General features: G+C 43.8%; 3 protein-coding genes and 1 long non-coding RNA gene across 7 annotated transcripts; 2 read left to right on the forward strand and 2 right to left on the reverse strand.

Moving 5' to 3' along the window:
* Positions 1 to 568: 568 nt before the first annotated feature.
* LOC121551095 lies at positions 569 to 4075 on the forward strand. Its single transcript, XR_005997020.2, has 3 exons — positions 569 to 1149; positions 2835 to 3019; positions 3252 to 4075. It is a non-coding gene; the product is annotated as an uncharacterized LOC121551095 (long non-coding RNA).
* Positions 4076 to 4411: 336 nt separating this feature from the next.
* Positions 4412 to 6989, reverse strand: LOC121551772 (ATP-dependent DNA helicase Q5-like). The gene is given in 6 exon segments (XM_045210956.1): positions 4412 to 4701; positions 4868 to 5142; positions 5308 to 5404; positions 5873 to 6394; positions 6550 to 6671; positions 6896 to 6989. Coding segments are annotated over 6 exon segments (1197 nt in total). The 3' UTR covers positions 4412 to 4614.
* A 245-nt stretch (positions 6990 to 7234) lies between these two features.
* On the forward strand, positions 7235 to 8588 carry LOC123482619 (nucleoplasmin-like). Of its 3 annotated transcripts, none has more exons than XM_045210958.1 (6): positions 7331 to 7420; positions 7528 to 7641; positions 7744 to 7829; positions 7974 to 8184; positions 8345 to 8398; positions 8508 to 8588. In XM_045210958.1, the coding sequence occupies exons 2-6, from the start codon at positions 7590 to 7592 to the stop codon at positions 8525 to 8527; spliced, it is 423 nt and encodes a 140-aa protein (XP_045066893.1). In that variant the 5' UTR covers positions 7331 to 7420; positions 7528 to 7589; the 3' UTR covers positions 8528 to 8588. The 3 variants fall into 3 exon arrangements, with proteins under 3 accessions (XP_045066892.1, XP_045066893.1, XP_045066894.1); XM_045210959.1 differs by having other exon boundaries at positions 7341 to 7420; positions 7531 to 7641; XM_045210957.1 differs by lacking the exons at positions 7528 to 7641; positions 7744 to 7829 and having other exon boundaries at positions 7235 to 7420.
* Positions 8575 to 13239, reverse strand: LOC121551092 (butyrophilin subfamily 1 member A1-like). 2 transcript variants are annotated; one of them, XM_045210954.1, is made up of 7 exons: positions 13085 to 13239; positions 11139 to 11219; positions 10389 to 10487; positions 10160 to 10261; positions 9776 to 10051; positions 9579 to 9657; positions 8575 to 9472 (listed from the first exon to the last, which is right to left on the reverse strand). In XM_045210954.1, exons 2-7 carry the CDS (start codon positions 11196 to 11198, stop codon positions 8886 to 8888), a joined length of 1203 nt encoding a protein of 400 aa, XP_045066889.1. In that variant the 5' UTR covers positions 11199 to 11219; positions 13085 to 13239; the 3' UTR covers positions 8575 to 8885. The 2 variants fall into 2 exon arrangements, with proteins under 2 accessions (XP_045066889.1, XP_045066890.1); XM_045210955.1 differs by having other exon boundaries at positions 9776 to 10048; positions 13085 to 13230.
* Between the last annotated feature and the right edge of the window lie 4109 nt (positions 13240 to 17348).

Below are 17348 nucleotides of genomic sequence, written 5' to 3' on the forward strand. Positions count from 1 at the left end.
TTGTGGGTGTGGAATGACTCCTGAGTGAATAATGTGAAACAGAGATGAGGTTCTATAAAATAACTGCTTCTCTAGAGTCTAGTCTGAATAGCAAACAAAAAAGATCTACTTTTTAGGAGACTTGTAAGTGAGTGAGATTGGCCATGGGTGGTGGTTGGTGAGAGGATGTTACTGTTCTAAAGGACTTTTGGAAATAGATTTCAACATCTGAGAATACCTATTCACTCTTTAGAGTATAGGTGTTCCGCTTCTTTGTATAACAGCTTGCTCTTTTCCACTCAATACACAATATTATGTCATGTATAAACACACAGAGATACACTCAGTCATACACACATTCATGCAGGCTAGTGTCTCTTGGGGGAATACTAGACAAGCCACCTCCATAACACACCAAGCCAGACTACCTCGGATGGAAACCCAGTCTCCACAGTTTTCAAAGAGGGGAAAGAGGCAGTCTCACCAAGGGAGGAGGGAGAGAGAGAGAAGAGACAGAGAGAAAGAGAGAAACCGAGAGAAGAGAGCGAAAGCGAGAGAGCGGAAGAGACAGAGAGAGAGAGAGAGCCGAGAGAGAGAGACAGAGAGAGAAAGGCAGAGAAGAGAGAGCCAGAGACAGAGATCATGAAGCGACAGTCTTTCCAGTGAAGGAAGAAGATAACGACCCACAGCAGGAGGAGGAGATGATGAACCAGCCTATATTAATACAACAGGCAGACAGCACTAAAACACAGCAGGAGTCCTTTGTGAGTGGAGATATCAACAGTGTTGCTCTTGCACAACCGCTGCCCTTTCCACTGGCACCAAGAGACGACAACAGCTACTACTAACTGGGGGAAAAGAAGAGAGTAAGAGTGGAGCGAGAGACAGTGGAAAGCAAACCAATGACAGCTGGAGAAGCTCACTTTGAGCCTGATTTGTTTCCTTTGTGAAACCCAGAACAGACTGTACGGAGGACAGCAGTGCAGTTGATGGGGTTTTGGTCATCTCTTGGCCTCGATGCTAATCGCTACTTGAGGACTTATCTCTGCTAACCCTAATCCTGAAAAGACCACTGGGTTGAGGAGGCGAGGACACCACCTCTGTCTCACTGCAGGCTCCAACTCTTCCAGCAACACACACACAGGGAACTCGCTCTCCACACTCACTCAGGTAGGTGTTGGTTCTTGTGTTACATCACTAACTGATCTGCTTAGTTAGACAAGGACAGTTTTGCACCTTTATTTACGCTCTGTTGCATATATAAAAACGACCCATACAGTTCAGGTGAGTGTATGCTGGTTGTGAGGGTGTACATGTAGCTTATATGCATGCAAATACGGGCCAGAATAACAGTGTGTTAGCATACTTTATAGCCTAACGAAAAGAATGTGGAGAGTGTAATTTAGCTGTCATCAGTGTATTCCAGCTGTGTATTAATAGGGAGGCTATTTACATGAGAGCACAGTGTGGGACCAGAGTTGGAACAGCTCTAGAAGAAGAGCTCCCTTCCTGTATGTCATTATCATAATGACATTTCTAACAGCTGAATATTTAGCTAGACTTTAATACCGTGGGAAGACCTGCTCCCATACCACCCGGCCTAGCCATGAAACCTGAGACTGGTTAAAGCCCAGTCTGACTGGGATCTAACACTACAGCTGGTGGAGTCTACCTGGGAGAGACAGAGAGTGGCTGTGGGAAACAGAACTAAAAACCATTGTCAGCGAAATGCATACAAAATACATTGGACAGAACACATTCCACCACAACTCAGTCAGGTCCAGCAACACAACAGGAATAGAAACTCTTTAAAGGGACACAGACAGTAGGACAAAGAGACTGAGCCAATAGTCTGGTATCTGTTTTACATGCCACACCTTTAGTCAATAAAGCATTTTACTGTCAAATGAATTGAAGCACTATTCTATTTTTCTAAAGACTTCCCCTTTAATAGAATCAATACATTCAATTATATCCTAATCCAAGTCAATCTAGTGTTGTGATGAAGAGAACAGACATGTAATGTAAATCAAGTAGCCTACAGTGTGATCTGGGTTGGGAGAGGAGAGGTAACACTGTGGTGTAACTGCATAGCTAGAGAGAAGGAGATGGAGAGAGTGTGAAGAGGAGAACTGTGGAATGATGATCAGGAGATAATTAATATGAGCAGTATCCTGTCTTGGCATCAATTGTCACACCCAACTGCTATTTACAGTTTATAGGGAACATACTTTCCCACAGCAATAGCAACATATGGTCTACTCATATGTGCATAAAGAATAGACAGAAACGTTTTAACACACAAGGCAAACATCGGTGTCTGCCCTTGAAATAGCATAGAAAAAAGTCCTCCCTTTATACAGTCAGCCAGTGGGACCCTCCTCTCGGTCTCATGACTGTTGTGATAACTGTTGTGTGTCAGTCCACAGCTATGCTGCTGGGAGAGCGCTATAATTACTCTAGTAAGTCTGGAACAGACACAATCCCACTGGACCAGAAAAAACTAATCCTTTACACACCAACATATTACCAGATTATAACACTCTTTCCAGATGGAATCAGTTGATTTCACTCTTTCCTACCTAATCATCAGAAATGCATGCACTAGCAGCTAGCCTATACATTCAAGGATGAACACACAATGGTTTGTCAACATTCCATTGGTGTCAGGTCATCTACATAGTTAGACAGTGACATACAGTATCTCTGATAGTCCATTATGGGTGAAGAATAAGGAATTTTAAAAAATACCTAGATTCTAATAATTACAATATACTGTAATAATAATCCATTATTAATAATCAATAATCCATATTTCATCCACTTTTATCCCTTTATTTGTGCCTTCATCGAAGTGGTCACATCACACAACCTGCACCCAGATACTACAGAGTTGTACCCACCCTCAGTGTGAGTGACATTATGGATGCCAGGGAGGAGATGCTGACCCTGCTACAGAAGCTCTGGACCAAACTGCAGGGTCTCCCCACCGCCAGCCCTCTGGAGATAGGGGCCTTCGCTGTCCTCATCCTCTTTATCGGTAAGCTACACCTCTCAGTGGAGATATACTCCATACACTTAACCATGTGCTTCAGAACATGTCAGAACATGTCTTGCAAAGGATGAACATGTTTGAACATGTCTAGCAAGGGATGAAACTCCAACATCTTTAATATGACTTTAGATAGTGTGAAATCAATCATCCTGTCTGGACATAGCCTAGACATAATTAAAATGTGTAGACTAGCTACTATAACTGTGTAATTTCCTAGTGGTCTTCCTGCTCCTGCTGCTGATGACCTGTTTGACGTGCTGCTGCTGTCGCAGGACCAGAACCAAGGGGCCACATAGTCAGCTGACCTGAGACAATCCCCACTTCCCCCAATAATGAGGAGAGACATTATAAACAGGCACTCTATGGCCCTCTAAACCCCAGAAGAATGAGGACCCATACAGACTGGTGTGAACTGAAAACCCTGTCACCACTGTATCACCAGGAAAGACATTCTGGAAAGGCACTCTATGGGCCTCTTAACCCCGGAGGAATGAGGAGGACCCGTGGGGAGGGTGTGGAGCCCGTTTATAAAGGAGCCCAGCTTCTAGGATGTATGGGTGTCAACTCAACTTCTGCCACTGGCTCAAAGATTATAAGAAAGAGCCCTCTGCAGTTTTCATCAACAACAATGGAGACATCTTGCCAAACCCCTTGTGAGAGTGTTGCCATATGTATTTTATCTAAAGGACTTCCTTTGCTTTATTGCTGTGTTCATGTGCTAGACGGAACTAGGAAACTCAGAAATGTCCGACATGCTAACTGGTTGAACGCGGCACGTGAACAAGCCATCATCTCCTTCTCAGGGGATTCAGAGGACCATGCCTGCCCTCTGCTGTACAAACATGGAACTGAGGCAGTGAGCCTTGTAATATGCTTCACAGTTATACACAACAGAAAAAGAGTAATGTTGTATTTTACGTATAGTTGTTGCATAGGTTAAAAAGGGTATCTCTTCCTTCTTAAAAAAGCATTTTCTTAGCCTGCCTAAAATAGTGCCATACGCTTTTGTATCTCTCTTGCATGAAATAAAACAAAAATGCAGATGATTGTGGGTGTGTTATATCAGTGGTTCCCAAACTGTGGGGCGCGCCCCGAGTGGTTGGCACGGGAGGCGCGGGGCACAAGGTGCAACTTCTAAATTGTTTTCCTCTTGTCATGTCAATCATTGCATACCTTAGAGAGCTATTTATAACTTGTAAGAAATGTCCAGATCAACTAGCCCATGTCAGCTAATGTTTTTTAGCCTGTTGATTTTGTTATAATGTTTGAGTCGCTCAAATATCACATAAACACACATTAGACATGGCAAAACGTATAGAATTGCAAGACATTTTGCTTTAAAACTGCAAAAGTTTCTCCACACACCATGACAAAATGTGTAGATTTGCAGGAAATACTGTAAGCGTTTAAACCTGCATAATCTTCTCTCCGCCAACAAGAGGGGTGTGACAGTTTGTGTTATGAACAGTGCCCACAGAAATAGACATGGCGCGCGAGCGCAGGGGGGGCGCGAGATGTTCCCCAATGCTGGAAGGGGGGCCTGAGTGAAAAAGTTCGGAAACCCCTGTGTTATATAACACTCACCCCTCTTGCTCACAGAATGACACCATGGCCTCGAAGTCTGTGATGGAAGCCTTGTCCTGATCTTTCTCGGAACCACGCTTTGCCTGCAGAGAAGTCACACAATCATTCACTCAACGTTAAATAAACAAACATAAAAATATTTGAACACTGTACACACCAATTGCAATCCCTATGCATTTACAGCACTATCATGTTGCTATACTAATAACCAGCCTGTGAGGCAGGTTGACAGTGTGGTCCAGACGTCACCTGTTTGCGCGCCACCTCCTTGCGGATGAGGAAGTTCAACTGCTCCCTGTCCTTGGGGGAGTAGTATGTCCTGCAGGAAGAGGGCAGCCCGTCTCGTCCCGCACGCCCAGATTCCTGGTAGTAACTGGCCAGTGACTTGGCCAGGTTCCAATGGGCTACAAACCTGACATTAGCTTTGTCCACCCCCATGCCGAAGCTGATGGTGGCCACAATGACAAGCACCTTACCCTGCATCCAATCAGTCTGAGCCTCTGTGCGATCTCCTGCCTTCAACCCTACACAAGCAGGAGATAAAGGTCAAGAGTCATGCCGCCCACTTTGTTATGTCTCGTCTCACCACCAATTAAACAATCTGCTTGATTCTCGTCTTTATCAAACTTTTGCATTGCCATTTACTATCCTAGCCCACAATGTTTGTAAGCCCTTGAGGAATGTCTCACCTGCATGGTAAGGCTTGGCCAGGACTCCCAGCTTAGTCAGTTGGTGAGCCACCGTCTCACAGCTTTCTCTGGTCCGACAGTACACGATTCCACAACCCTGAAAAAAGACATACAGATAACTATCCCAAGCTAAGTACCATGCACTGATTATAAGGCTGGGTGATATATTTAATTGCCAAGAGTGTGCAAAGCTGTCATCAAGGCAAAGGGTGGCTATTTGAAGAATCTCAAATATAAAATATATTTTGATTTGTTTAACACTTTTTTGGTTACTAGATGATTCCATATTTGTTATTAAAATAGTTTTGATGTCTTCACTATTATTCTACAATATAGAAAATAGTAAAAATTAAGAAAAATCCTGGAATGAGTAGGTGTCCAAACTTTTGACTGGTACTGTATGTCGTGAATTGTCCATAAGTTTAAAAAATAAATAAAAATAGACTTAGAATTTTTTGGCCATATCGCCCAGCCCTAACTGATTACACCATCCATTAGATACAGGGTACAGTAGGAAGAGATATTTCATGTAAGAGAGAGTCAGAGGGGAATCTAGTCCACCAACCTGTCCTTTGGGGCCTTCCCCCAGGGTCAGGGCCTCCCTGATGAAGGCATGCAGGTGCTTGTAGGGGTCCTCCAGTAACTCCCTGTACACCACCTCATAATGCAGGTTACTGCGAAACACGGGCGTGGCAAAGGACAGCGGTGATCGCAGCCTCAGGGACTTTGCTATGTCCTCCTGCACCTTCTGGGGTGCCGTGGCCGTCAGCGCCACGCAGGGTACCCCAGGAAGACGGGCACGCAGATTGCCCAGTTTGAGGTAGTCTGGTCTGAAGTCATGCCCCTACTGGGAGACACAGTGAGCCTCGTCCACAGCCAGGTAGGAGAGGAGGCTCCGGGAAAGCAGGCCTGTCAGGCAGGGCTGGAAGGCAGGGGAGGCCACCATCTCTGGGGTGATGTAAAGCAGCTTCAGCCTGGGGCTCTCACTCTCCAGATCGGCCAGGATCAGACGGCGCTCCCCCGCAGGGAGCTTGGAGTTGATGGAGCATGCAGGAATGTTCAGGTCTCTTAGGTGCTCCACTTGGTCCTGTGATGGAGGATACAGAGAAAGGGATCATCATTGAAGAAACCTAAATACACAGCTAGCTATTAAGTTAAGGATAATTCAACCTATATCAGAATCAATCATGTAATCAGGACAAATTATACAACAGAAGAAAATACTAAAGAAGAGAGACTGACCTGGATAAGAGCGATTAGAGGGGATATAACCAAGGTAATGCCCTTCGCCAACACTGCAGGAAGCTGGTAGCAGAGGGACTTCCCTGCCCCAGTTGGCATGCACACAAAAACATCCCTGTCACCTGCACACAACAGGGGCAGTAATTTACACCATTCCATCGACAGTCCAATTAGGGCAACTACATTACTCAGATATTTTTAATGACAATAACTGATCATGCTAGCTAGTAGTCAATGAACTGGTTGAAGAATTGGCTAATTAGCTAGTTAGCTAGCTAGAATTAATAGAGCCGTTCTTAGGTTGCGTAAGTTATTGTTAGTCCAACATTTTTATTATGGTCCTCACCTTTAACAACTGCTTTAACAACGTCCTCCTGCTTCTGGGATCGGAACTTATCGAACCCAAAATGGGTTTTTAACGCCTTTTTAATGGAAGTCATATCTTATCCCGAAAGACTTCTTCTTCGATGAGGTTTAACAGCGGTTGGCATCCAACAAATGTTGCCCCAGAAAGACTTCCAACTTGACAACAAACTTCATTCTCTAGTCGTCGCGTATCGATGACATCACGCCATTCGGCACATAAAGGAAGCCATATTTTCACCAGTGAATCCTTTTAAACACATTTTATCTACGGTTCTCTTTTACATTTAAATTTTTATTAAATGTCAAATGACCGAAACAGATGTGTTCATGTTTTGTGCAAAAAACATTAACACACACAACTCTGACTGGATCCATCGTCCATGGGTACACGCCTTTGTTTTTCTGGCCAATGAGAGTCGAATGCGCTGTGATTAACACCTTGTTTTCCACGACCCAGGCCAGGACAGATTTTCATGCAAGGAATTGTATTTTTTTGTCTCGACAGGTGAGTTGAGTCTCCGTTTACGTTTGAGTTCTGGTTGAATTTGGTGACCTCCAACGATCACTTTATCAACACCCAAACCAAAAACCTTGATTTATGTATCAATAAAGCAGGGAGAGAAGAGGCACAGGATTGCAGAATATTAAAAGGAGGATAACTCCACTTAATCTCCATGGATCTCTCCACTTCATCCTCTGTTTCTGACACTGTCTGTGTGCTCTGGGGTATGTACTGAGGTTAATGCCACTTTGAGATGGTTTGATATTGGTGACCTAGATGCATGGCAATGTATTATAAACCCAGGGTTTCCTCTCTCCTCTGACTAGGCTGTGAGCTGAGTGACACCCAGAGAAAGGCAGTGTTTGAAATAGAGGAGGAGGATTTGTTGGAGCATCAGTTCTTTATTCGGACGGTCAGTCTGTTCAAGTCTTTAGTCCGTCTCCAGCCCTCTCCACACACCCCATTAGCAGAGATCACTTTGACTTAGTCTGTGAAACAAAAATAAACATAGTCCAATGACAGCCCAACTCATAATCTCTGCTCCCCTTGTGTATAGATGTGTCTGAGTGCAGAGGCCAGCAAGGAGATGCATGTAGTGGAGGTACAGGACAGAGTTGGGGAATACTCCAAGCCAGTGCCCATTGCCACTCTTCACCCTATGTGCCAACCTATGGTCAGTTTCAGTGGGTTTGAGCTCATGCCACCTGTCACCTTCAACCTTCGCTCTGGGCAGGGCCCCCTCTTCATTTCTGGACAGCATGTGACATGTAAGTAACTGAGATATGAGAAAATTATGTTATTGTTGAGAGAATGTCATGAAAACAAACATTCAGTAGAAACTATTTGTATGTCAATTCTGGGACTCTGTTATTTTATTTGGCTTTAAGTTCAATTCAAATGATACCTGGTATTTGTGTGCTGTCATAGTGGTCTTTGAGGAGGAGGAGGAGGAAGAGGTCTTCTCATCAACACACCCACTTGGTAAGTAAACAAATCTAGAACTTCTAAGCTTCATAAAAGGATTACCTATTTTGATCCCTTATGACATTGTACAGTTCAGTATGAAATAGTTATTGTGTTTTTATTTCAGATCACGTTGGGCTTCAGTAACATGATAAAAGTTGAAGGACTTCAATAAAACACAGCACAAAAAGTAAGACTTTTGAGTTTCGTATATTTATTCATCACAGAAAGTGCATTGTTATTGCAGGATTAATATTTCACAATAGATTACAATAATACTACAGTATTCTTTCAAATGTTCGAAAATACAGAGCATGTGAGTGCATAGCATAACTCGCGTTAGGAAGAGGCAGAAAGAATCACATAGAAGCAGCAGCATCAGTGGTCACATAGCTATTCAATAGCGTGATGGTTTTATTCTTTACAGTAATGAAGGTTCTGATTACTCTACAGGAGTGGTGAGAGGGTAACCATAGGGTGGAGGGATGGTGTTAAGAGGCAGTGTTCAGCCCCACAGGCACAGGGAGGGACAGAGGCAGTAGGCCTTGCTCCTAGGGGACTTGATCACCAGGTCCTTAATGAACTCTGTAGTGCCGAACAGAGGGAACAGCTTCTCGTTGAAGCTCTCGTTGTAGGTGTAGATGTGGGAGCGGCTGTCTACGTCGTAGAAGGACAGCTGGCCCTGGTCATAGTCCAGGTAGACGGCCACCTTGCGGGGGATGAGGCCTGGCGGCAGGGCAGTGAAGGGCACGGTCAGGGCCTTGAGTTCCGTGCCCCTCTCCAGGCGCAGGGTCAGGTAGCCCGTGTCTGTGTTCAGGGACTTGAAGCCCTTCCTCAGGGCTGACTCCTTGGCCACGCCCAGCCGAAAGTCCCGCTCCCCCACCTCCACCTCCCAGTAGTGGCGGCCAGAGTTGAAGCCCTCCACCCCCGTGGCGCACCACCAGCCATCGAAGCGCTGGTGGTAGTTTGGCACGTCCTTCCTCTCGAAGCCGCAGCGCATCTTCTTCTCGTCGTTGGAGATCAGCAGGTCAGGGTTGGCCGTGTCCAGGTCAAGGGAAATCTCCACTGCTGCATTAGAGATCCAGTCCCATACTGGAATATAGATAAAACAGATTAGTAACAAATATTAGGGAAATAAAGATACATTCTGTGAACATCACATCTGGCTCTGTCAATACCTGTCCAAGGCATCACATACCTGAGTGAGGAATGTAGCGGGCAGCACCTATCTTCTGAGTCCTCTGCTTCCATATGAGCCACTGTTGGGGGATGGCTTCCTGCAAGCACAAAGACGGAGAGGGAGAATAGCGTCATTGGTAAATATCAGAGCTGTTAACATGAATATACATTAATGTATTTTAAAGGGGGACAATTGATATTGAAGGAGGCCCCCACCTTGTCCAGCCCCTGTGTCAGTAAGACCCACATGATCAGTTCCATGGCTGTCAGGAGGTTGGGCATGTGGCGACTCCTCCATGCGGCCTGGAGGTCCTCCAGAACCTGAGCCACAGCCTCCCCAGGCCACACACTTTGCTCAGGTTGGGCTCTCAGGTCATTGGTCCAGTTGATGATGGTCCTCTTAGCATTCTCCATGTCCTGCTCACTGAACAGGTCCTGCTCCCTCCACTCTCTCTTCTCTGGCCAGCCATCCGACTGCATGGGCCTCTTCTGCTGACAACAGGTGGAGACTCATTCAGCACATGTTTGGAGAAAGTCACCTGCAAGCTATACAGTATATATTAATAGCTGTTACACTATACTGGTTCCTGCCCTCCATACCTTGCTCTCCAGCAGAGACGCCCACTCCAGGATGAAGGCCCTGCAAAGAGGAGTGGGCCAGATGTCCTCTAGTTTCCAGATGTTCTCCAGCACCTCAGACCTCTGCAGAGAGGGTATAGACAAGTGGGGGGTTTAGTAGACTTGTTTATCCTCCAAACTAGACCTGACAATGGATACTTGTACCCTGTATAATGGATGTTACAAAAGGTGTGTATATATTTCAGTGTACCTGACACACTCGATTGAGATCTCTAGCCAGCTCCACAATAAACAGCTGATTCGCTTCCAGTGGCTCTCTCTTCTCATTCTTCGCCCTCTTGCGAGATTCCTGACGGAGGAAAAAAATTGTGAAAAGAGTTAGCTATAGAACACATAGAAAGTTTCAATGAAATAGAAATAGTAGGAAAAGAGGAAATGAAACAGATTTAGAGGACTGAAATGGGGGTTTTACTAGTGCTTTAGAAAGTAATAAGGTCAACCCAGAAAAGAAGGAGCCACTTGGTCTTATCAAAATGCACACCATGCTCTTCTCCTGTAAGCAGGAAAGAAAGAGATCTCCTCTCTCCCATAACCCCCCTGACTACATCTATTATCTACCCAACAACACCCTCATTTACTTGTTTACACAATCAAATTAAACTAAATCAAATCAACAGTCCGTGCAGGTTACTTGGCCCTCTGTAGCAAGACTGGCCCTGCAAGCTCTCTGCTGCTTTCTAATCTGCCAGCAGTAATCTGTTTGCCCTGGGTTTTTCCATAACACACACAAGTAAACTTTGATTTGATTTGGTTTAAATATAAATCAATAGGGCGTTAAATTAAACTAAGGAAACAATAACTTGAGTAAGCATGTAACTGGTGGCGCTACCATGACAACCCCTCCACAACACAGCCTCACTACAGACCCTGGTTAGATTCCAGGCACATTGTGTTTTTGTTGTTTGGAGTATTTGTGATGCATGGCAGGAGTTTGACCTACCTTAAGCTTGGCTGTGATGTTCTTGACCGGCTCGACAATAAAGTGGAAACACTGCATCATCTTGACAACTGTGCTGAGATTCTACAAAGAAAAAGACAGATAAAGCAGCATTAGAGATGTACCTTGACAGACAGGGCACCTGATCGCAGGTCACCTCTACTTGACAGAATGTTCAAGTGGGCCGATCCATCCATCAAACTACCTGTGTAACACAGGCGGCTGGTGGCACCTTAATTGGGGAGGACAGGCTCATAGTAATCACTTGAACGGAATTAATGGAATGGTATCGAACACAACAAACACATGCTTTCCAGGAGTTTGATACCATTCCATACACTCCATTCCAGTCATTATTATGAGCCGTCCTCCCCTCGGCAGCCTCCTGTGCTGTGTAAGGATTTCAGATTGACAGGTGCTACTGAACTAAAACCACACCACTGATCTGAGTCAGTGGTAACAGAACCACCTAAATTCTCTAAGGGCACTCAAATGGTTTGAAATCTAAAACTACCCCTGCCCTACTTTCATTAGAAATATGTCAGCCGTTCCACCCCACTGCCCTATATTCTGTCCCCAGTCAAGTTAAAAGACGCTGGCATTATGGGCAAAGGAATAATGCAGCTCCACTGTTAAGAAGATTTATTTAAATAGTTAATCATAGGGTGGAGGACAGGCAACACATTTTACATTTACATTTTAGTAATTTAGCAGACGCTCTTATCCAGAGCGACTTACAGTTAGTGAGTGCATACATTTTTCATACTGGCCCCCCGTGGGAAACGAACCCACAACCCTGGTGTTGCAAGCGCCATGCTCTACCAACTGAGCTACAGGGGACCTACGTGTAAATAACACATGGCTAATCGTACTGGACCAAATCATAACAGCAACACCTCTGTGGTCATCATATCATGAAGGATACCTCCCCTTTGGAATCTTTAATGATACGCTGACCTAGTTATTGTGTGGATGTTATTCAAGTCATATTATCATTGTGAGAGAAGCAGGGGTCCTACCTACTTCTAGAGCCTGGGGCATCAACTGATCATTAACTGGGTTAGGATGAGTGATAACAGTCAGAGCAGAGGTTACCTGGCCCTCTGTAATGTGACTGGCCCTGCATGCTCTCTGCTGCTGTCTCATATGCCAGCAGTAATGTGTTTGGCCTGGGTTTTTCCATAACACACACTCCTTGCGGGCTAAGCCAGTAACTCTGCTGTCAGCAGCAGGGTAAATGTGGCACGTGAGCTTAGTCAGTGTGCCACTGAAGCCGTTAGCAGATTACCCAGGAGGACTTCCAAACAGGGTTTTAGGTCCTGATACAGCCAAGCACAACCAGATAGAGGATGGCAAGCACAACAGAGACCAAATAATAATGACTGGCGCAAAATAATAATATTGCTAAATGAAATGCATATTCATCAGCACACATTGAGGAGAGCAAAACCAGGTGGCATTTGTTATCAAATGCATGGTAAACTCATGTCAACCTTTCGTAATAGAATACAAATAAATACAATGGAAGGAAATGGAATAGAATGCAAAAAAAAACTTTGAGTAGGCATATGAAATAATGAAAACAAAAACAGGAAACATTTTTCAGGTATTCAGGGTAGGCCTATGTGTATTGCATCTTTTGTTTGAGTGACAGTGACCCAGTTACAGACCAGTCTAGACGCAGTCTGCGCACAAAGTAATGAGCAGGGTCGTGTGACTTTGCGGCACTCCCAGCGAGCTTGATCCTATCCTATAAATCCTTGGTTGACATTGCAACATGTCAAATGTTTCACTATGCATGATAGTTATTAAGTTATTTTGCGACACTAAACAATGCCATGCTGTTATGTGACGTCTGTGGACTTTCATGCAATCGAAATTCTGTATTATATTTTATAGAAAATTTGACTCAATCATGCAGTTGAATCGTACAAACTTGTAAGACATACCTGTCACAATGTTGTAATGTAAGCCGATTGGTGTCTTCTATGCACAGGAGTAATGCTACTGGAGAACAAGTTGACTGTATGCTGCAGTATGACTGACCTTGTTTACATACAAGATTTTCGTAGGAACGAAGATGGTTCGGCTTTCTCCGTTTCTGAATCCGAAGGCAGACAAACAGCGCCGCCATGATTGTTGTGGTATCTCAGTCGTCCACGAAGCGGAACAGCGGGCTGTCTAGCTCCCGCCTATCCTTTCTTTGGATTGGTGGATAAAAATCCTTATTGCAATCTCTTTTTGAATGTTCGATGAGGTTTGTTGACGTCAACCGATGCTATGCTACTAGCCTCATTTCATGAATATGCATAGCCATAAGACAACTCCGACATAAAGTGTTTTTTCTCAAAGTTGTCGTGATATCACGTGTCCTACTTATATTAGTAGAGAAGAATTAAGGTGTCCAATAGATTTAAGGTGTCTGTAATAGAATAAACGTGGCAAAAACACATGTAGACGTTAATAAATGCATTTATATGCCATCCAAAATGTTTTTACACGGGGGAGTGCCAAGATGGAGGCACGGAGGCTTCAAAACAGCCCTGGTAGTCATCTAGTGTGTATATATAAGGCATTGACTGAGAAACATTTTAAATATGAATTTAGCCTTAAGATGCTTTTTGGAAAACAAGCCCTGTTCAGTACATTGTAAAGGCATCCTCTCTGTAGTATGATCCAGTGTTCACTACTTGACATGAGAAGCTGAGTAGTTAACTGTGGTATATTCCAGATTACTTCAAAAGCAAGTTCCATTACAACATCGCTAAAGAGCAAATCCATTTATCCATTAGTTTCAAGTTTTAATGTCACGTGCACAAGTACAGTGAAATGCCTTTCTTGCAAGCGCCAAACCCAAATGCAGTAATTAATATCAATGTAGCACTAAAAATAACATAAGGTAGAACAAAAACACACAATAAATAGAAATAAGAAGAACATGAGAAAGTAAGAAGCTATGTACATTGTCAGTTCCAATATCATATTTACAATGTGCAGGGATACTGGAGTGATAGAGGTGTGTGTGTATATATACTGAACAAAAATATAAATGCAACATGCAACAATTTCAATGATTTTACTGAGTTACAGTTCACATAAGGAAATCAGTCAATTGAAATAAATACATAAGGCCCTAATCTATGGATTTCACATGACTGGGCATAGGCCCACCCACTGGCCCAACCAATCAGAATGAGTTTTTCCCCATAAAAGGGCTTTATTACAGACAGAAATACTCCTCAGTTTCATCAGCTGTCCGGGTGGCTGGCCGCTCCCTCAAAACTTGAGAGATTTGTGGCATTGTGTTGTGTGACAAAACTGCACATTTTAGAGTGGTCTTTTATTGTCCCCAGCACAAGGTGCACCTGTGTAATGATCATGCTGTTTAATCAGCTTCTTGATATGCCACACCTGTCAGGTGGATGGATTATCTTGGCAAAGGAGAAATGGTTCACCTTCCAACAGGACAACGACCCTAAGCACACAGGAGTGGCTTCGGGACAAGTCTCAATGTCCTTGAGTGGCCCAGCCAGAGCCCGGACTTGAACCTGATCGAACATCTCTGGAGAGACCTGAAAATAGCTGTGCAGCAACGCTCCCCATCCAACCTGACAGAGCTTGAGAGGATCTGCAGAGAAAAATGGGAGAAACTCCCCAAATACAGGTGTGCCAAGCTTGTAGTGTCATACCCAAGAAGACTCGATGCTGTAATCGTTGCCAAAGGTGCTTCAGCAAAGTACTGAGTAAAGAGTCTGAATACTTATGTAAATGTATTATTTCATTTTTTATTTTTTAATAAATTAGCAAAAATGGCTTAAAACCTGTTTTTGCTTTGTCATTAAGGGGTATTGTGTGTAAAAAAAACAACAATTTAATCAATTTTAGAATAAGGTTCTAACGTAACAAAATGTTGACAGGTCTGAATACTTTCCGAAGGCGCTGTAGAAAGGTGTTTGCCTTTCCAAATCATGTCCAATCAATTGAATTTACCACAGGTGGCCTCCAATCAAGTTGTAGAAACATCTCAAGGATGATCAATGGAAACAGGATGCACCTGAGCTCAATTTCGAGTCTCATAGCGAAGGGTCTGAATACTTACAGTGAGGGAAAAAAGTATTTGATCCCCTGCTGATTTTGTACATTTGCCACTGACAAAGACATGATCAGTCTATAATTTTAATGGTAGGTTTATTTGAACAGTGAGAGACAGAATAACAACAATAAAATCCAGAAAACGCATGTCAAAAATGTTATCAATTGAATTGCATTTTAATGAGGGAAATAAGTATTTGACCCCCTCTCAATCAGAAAGATTTCTGGCTCCCAGGTGTCTTTTATACAGGTAACGAGCTGAGATTAGGAGCACACTCTTAAAGGGAGTGCTCCTAATCTCAGCTTGTTACCTGTATGAGACACCTGTCCACAGAAGCAATCAATCAATCAGATTCCAAACTCTCCACCATGGCCAAGACCAAAGAGCTCTCCAAGGATGTCAGGGACAAGATTGTAGACCTACACAAGGCTGGAATTGGCTACAAGACCATCGCCAAGCAGCTTGGTGAGAAGGTGACAACAGTTGGTGCGATTATTCGCAAATGGAAGAAACACAAAATAATTGTAAATCTCCCTCGGCCTGGGGCTCCATGCAAGATCTCACCTCGTGGAGTTGCAATGATCATGAGAACGGTGAGGAATCCACTAAGGGGACAGGACAACTTCACCGCATCAAAGGGATGATGGACGGGGTCATGTACCGTCAAATCTTGGGTGAGAACCTCCTTCCCTCAGCCAGGGCATTGAAAATGGGTCGTGGATGGGTATTCCAGCATGACAATGACCCAAAACACATGGTCAAGGCAACAAAGGAGTGGCTCAAGAAGAAGCACATTAAGGTCCTGGAGTGGCCTAGCCAGTCTCCAGACCTTAATCCCATGGAAAATCTGTGGAGGGAGCTGAAGGTTCGAGTTGCCAAACGTCAGCCTCGAAACCTTAATGACTTGGAGAAGATCTGCAAAGAGGAGTAGGACAAAATCCCTCCTGAGATGTGTGCAAACCTGGTGGCCAACTACAAGAAACGTCTGACCTCTGTGATTGCCAACAAGTACTAAGTCATGTTTTGCGGAGAGGTCAAATATTTATTTCTCTCATTAAAATGCAAATAAATGTATAACGTTTTTGACATGCGTTTTTCTGGACTCTCACTGTTCAAATAAACCTACCATTACAATTATAGACTGATCATGTCTTTGTCAGTGGGCAAACGTACAAAATCAGCAGGGGATCAAATACTTTTTTCCCTCACTGTGTGTGTATGTATGTATGTATGTATGTATGTATGTATGTATGTATGTATGTATGTGTGTATGTATGTATGTATGTATGTATGTATGTACAGTGGGGGAAAAAAGTATTTAGTCAGCCACCAATTGTGCAAGTTCTCCCACTTAAAAAGATGAGAGAGGCCTGTAATTTTCATCATAGGTACACGTCAACTATGACAGACAAAATGAGAACATTTTCCAGAAAATCACATTGTAAGATTTTTTATGAATTTATTTGCAAATTATGGTGGAAAATAAGTATTTGGTCAATAACAAAAGTTTCTCAATACTTTGTTATATACCCTTTGTTGGCAATGACACAGGTCAAACGTTTTCTGTAAGTCTTCACAAGGTTTTCACACACTGTTGCTGGTATTTTGGCCCATTCCTCCATGCAGATCTCCTCTAGAGCAGTGATGTTTTGGGGCTGTCACTGGGCAACACGGACTTTCAACTCCCTCCAAAGATTTTCTATGGGGTTGAGATCTGGAGACTGGCTAGGCCACTCCAGGACCTTGAAATGCTTCTTACGAAGCCACTCCTTCGTTGCCTGGGCGGTGTGTTTGGGATCATTGTCATGCTGAAAGACCCAGCCACGTTTCATCTTCAATGCCCTTGCTGATGGAAGGAGGTTTTCACTCAAAATCTCACGATACATGGCCCCATTCATTCTTTCCTTTACACGGATCAGTCGTCCTGGTCCCTTTGCAGAAAAAAACAGCCCCAAAGCATGATGTTTCCACCCCCATGCTTCACAGTAGGTATGGTGTTCTTTGGATGCAACTCAGCATTCTTTGTCCTCCAAACACGGCGAGTTGAGTTTTTACCAAAAAAGTTCCATTTTGGTTTCATCTGACCATATGACATTCTCCCAATCCTCTTCTGGATCATC

Source organism: Coregonus clupeaformis, chromosome 35 (assembly GCF_020615455.1).
Source record: "Coregonus clupeaformis isolate EN_2021a chromosome 35, ASM2061545v1, whole genome shotgun sequence".
Classification (NCBI taxonomy): Eukaryota; Metazoa; Chordata; class Actinopteri; order Salmoniformes; family Salmonidae; genus Coregonus; species Coregonus clupeaformis.

Excerpts from the sequence above, each read along its gene's own strand:
- LOC123482619 (XM_045210957.1), top strand. The coding sequence starts at position 7,235 with ATGTGTTCATGTTTTGTGCAAAAAACATTAACACACACAACTCTGACT. Across the intron at positions 7,421-7,973 it reads GTATTTTTTTGTCTCGACAG|ATGTGTCTGAGTGCAGAGGC; the intron begins GTGAGTTGAGTC and ends CCTTGTGTATAG. Across the intron at positions 8,185-8,344 it reads TTCTGGACAGCATGTGACAT|TGGTCTTTGAGGAGGAGGAG; the intron begins GTAAGTAACTGA and ends GTGCTGTCATAG.
- LOC121551092 (XM_045210954.1), bottom strand. The coding sequence starts at position 11,198 with ATGATGCAGTGTTTCCACTTTATTGTCGAGCCGGTCAAGAACATCACA. Across the intron at positions 10,488-11,138 it reads ACATCACAGCCAAGCTTAAG|GAATCTCGCAAGAGGGCGAA; the intron begins GTAGGTCAAACT and ends TTCCTCCGTCAG. Across the intron at positions 10,262-10,388 it reads ATCTCAATCGAGTGTGTCAG|AGGTCTGAGGTGCTGGAGAA; the intron begins GTACACTGAAAT and ends CCCTCTCTGCAG.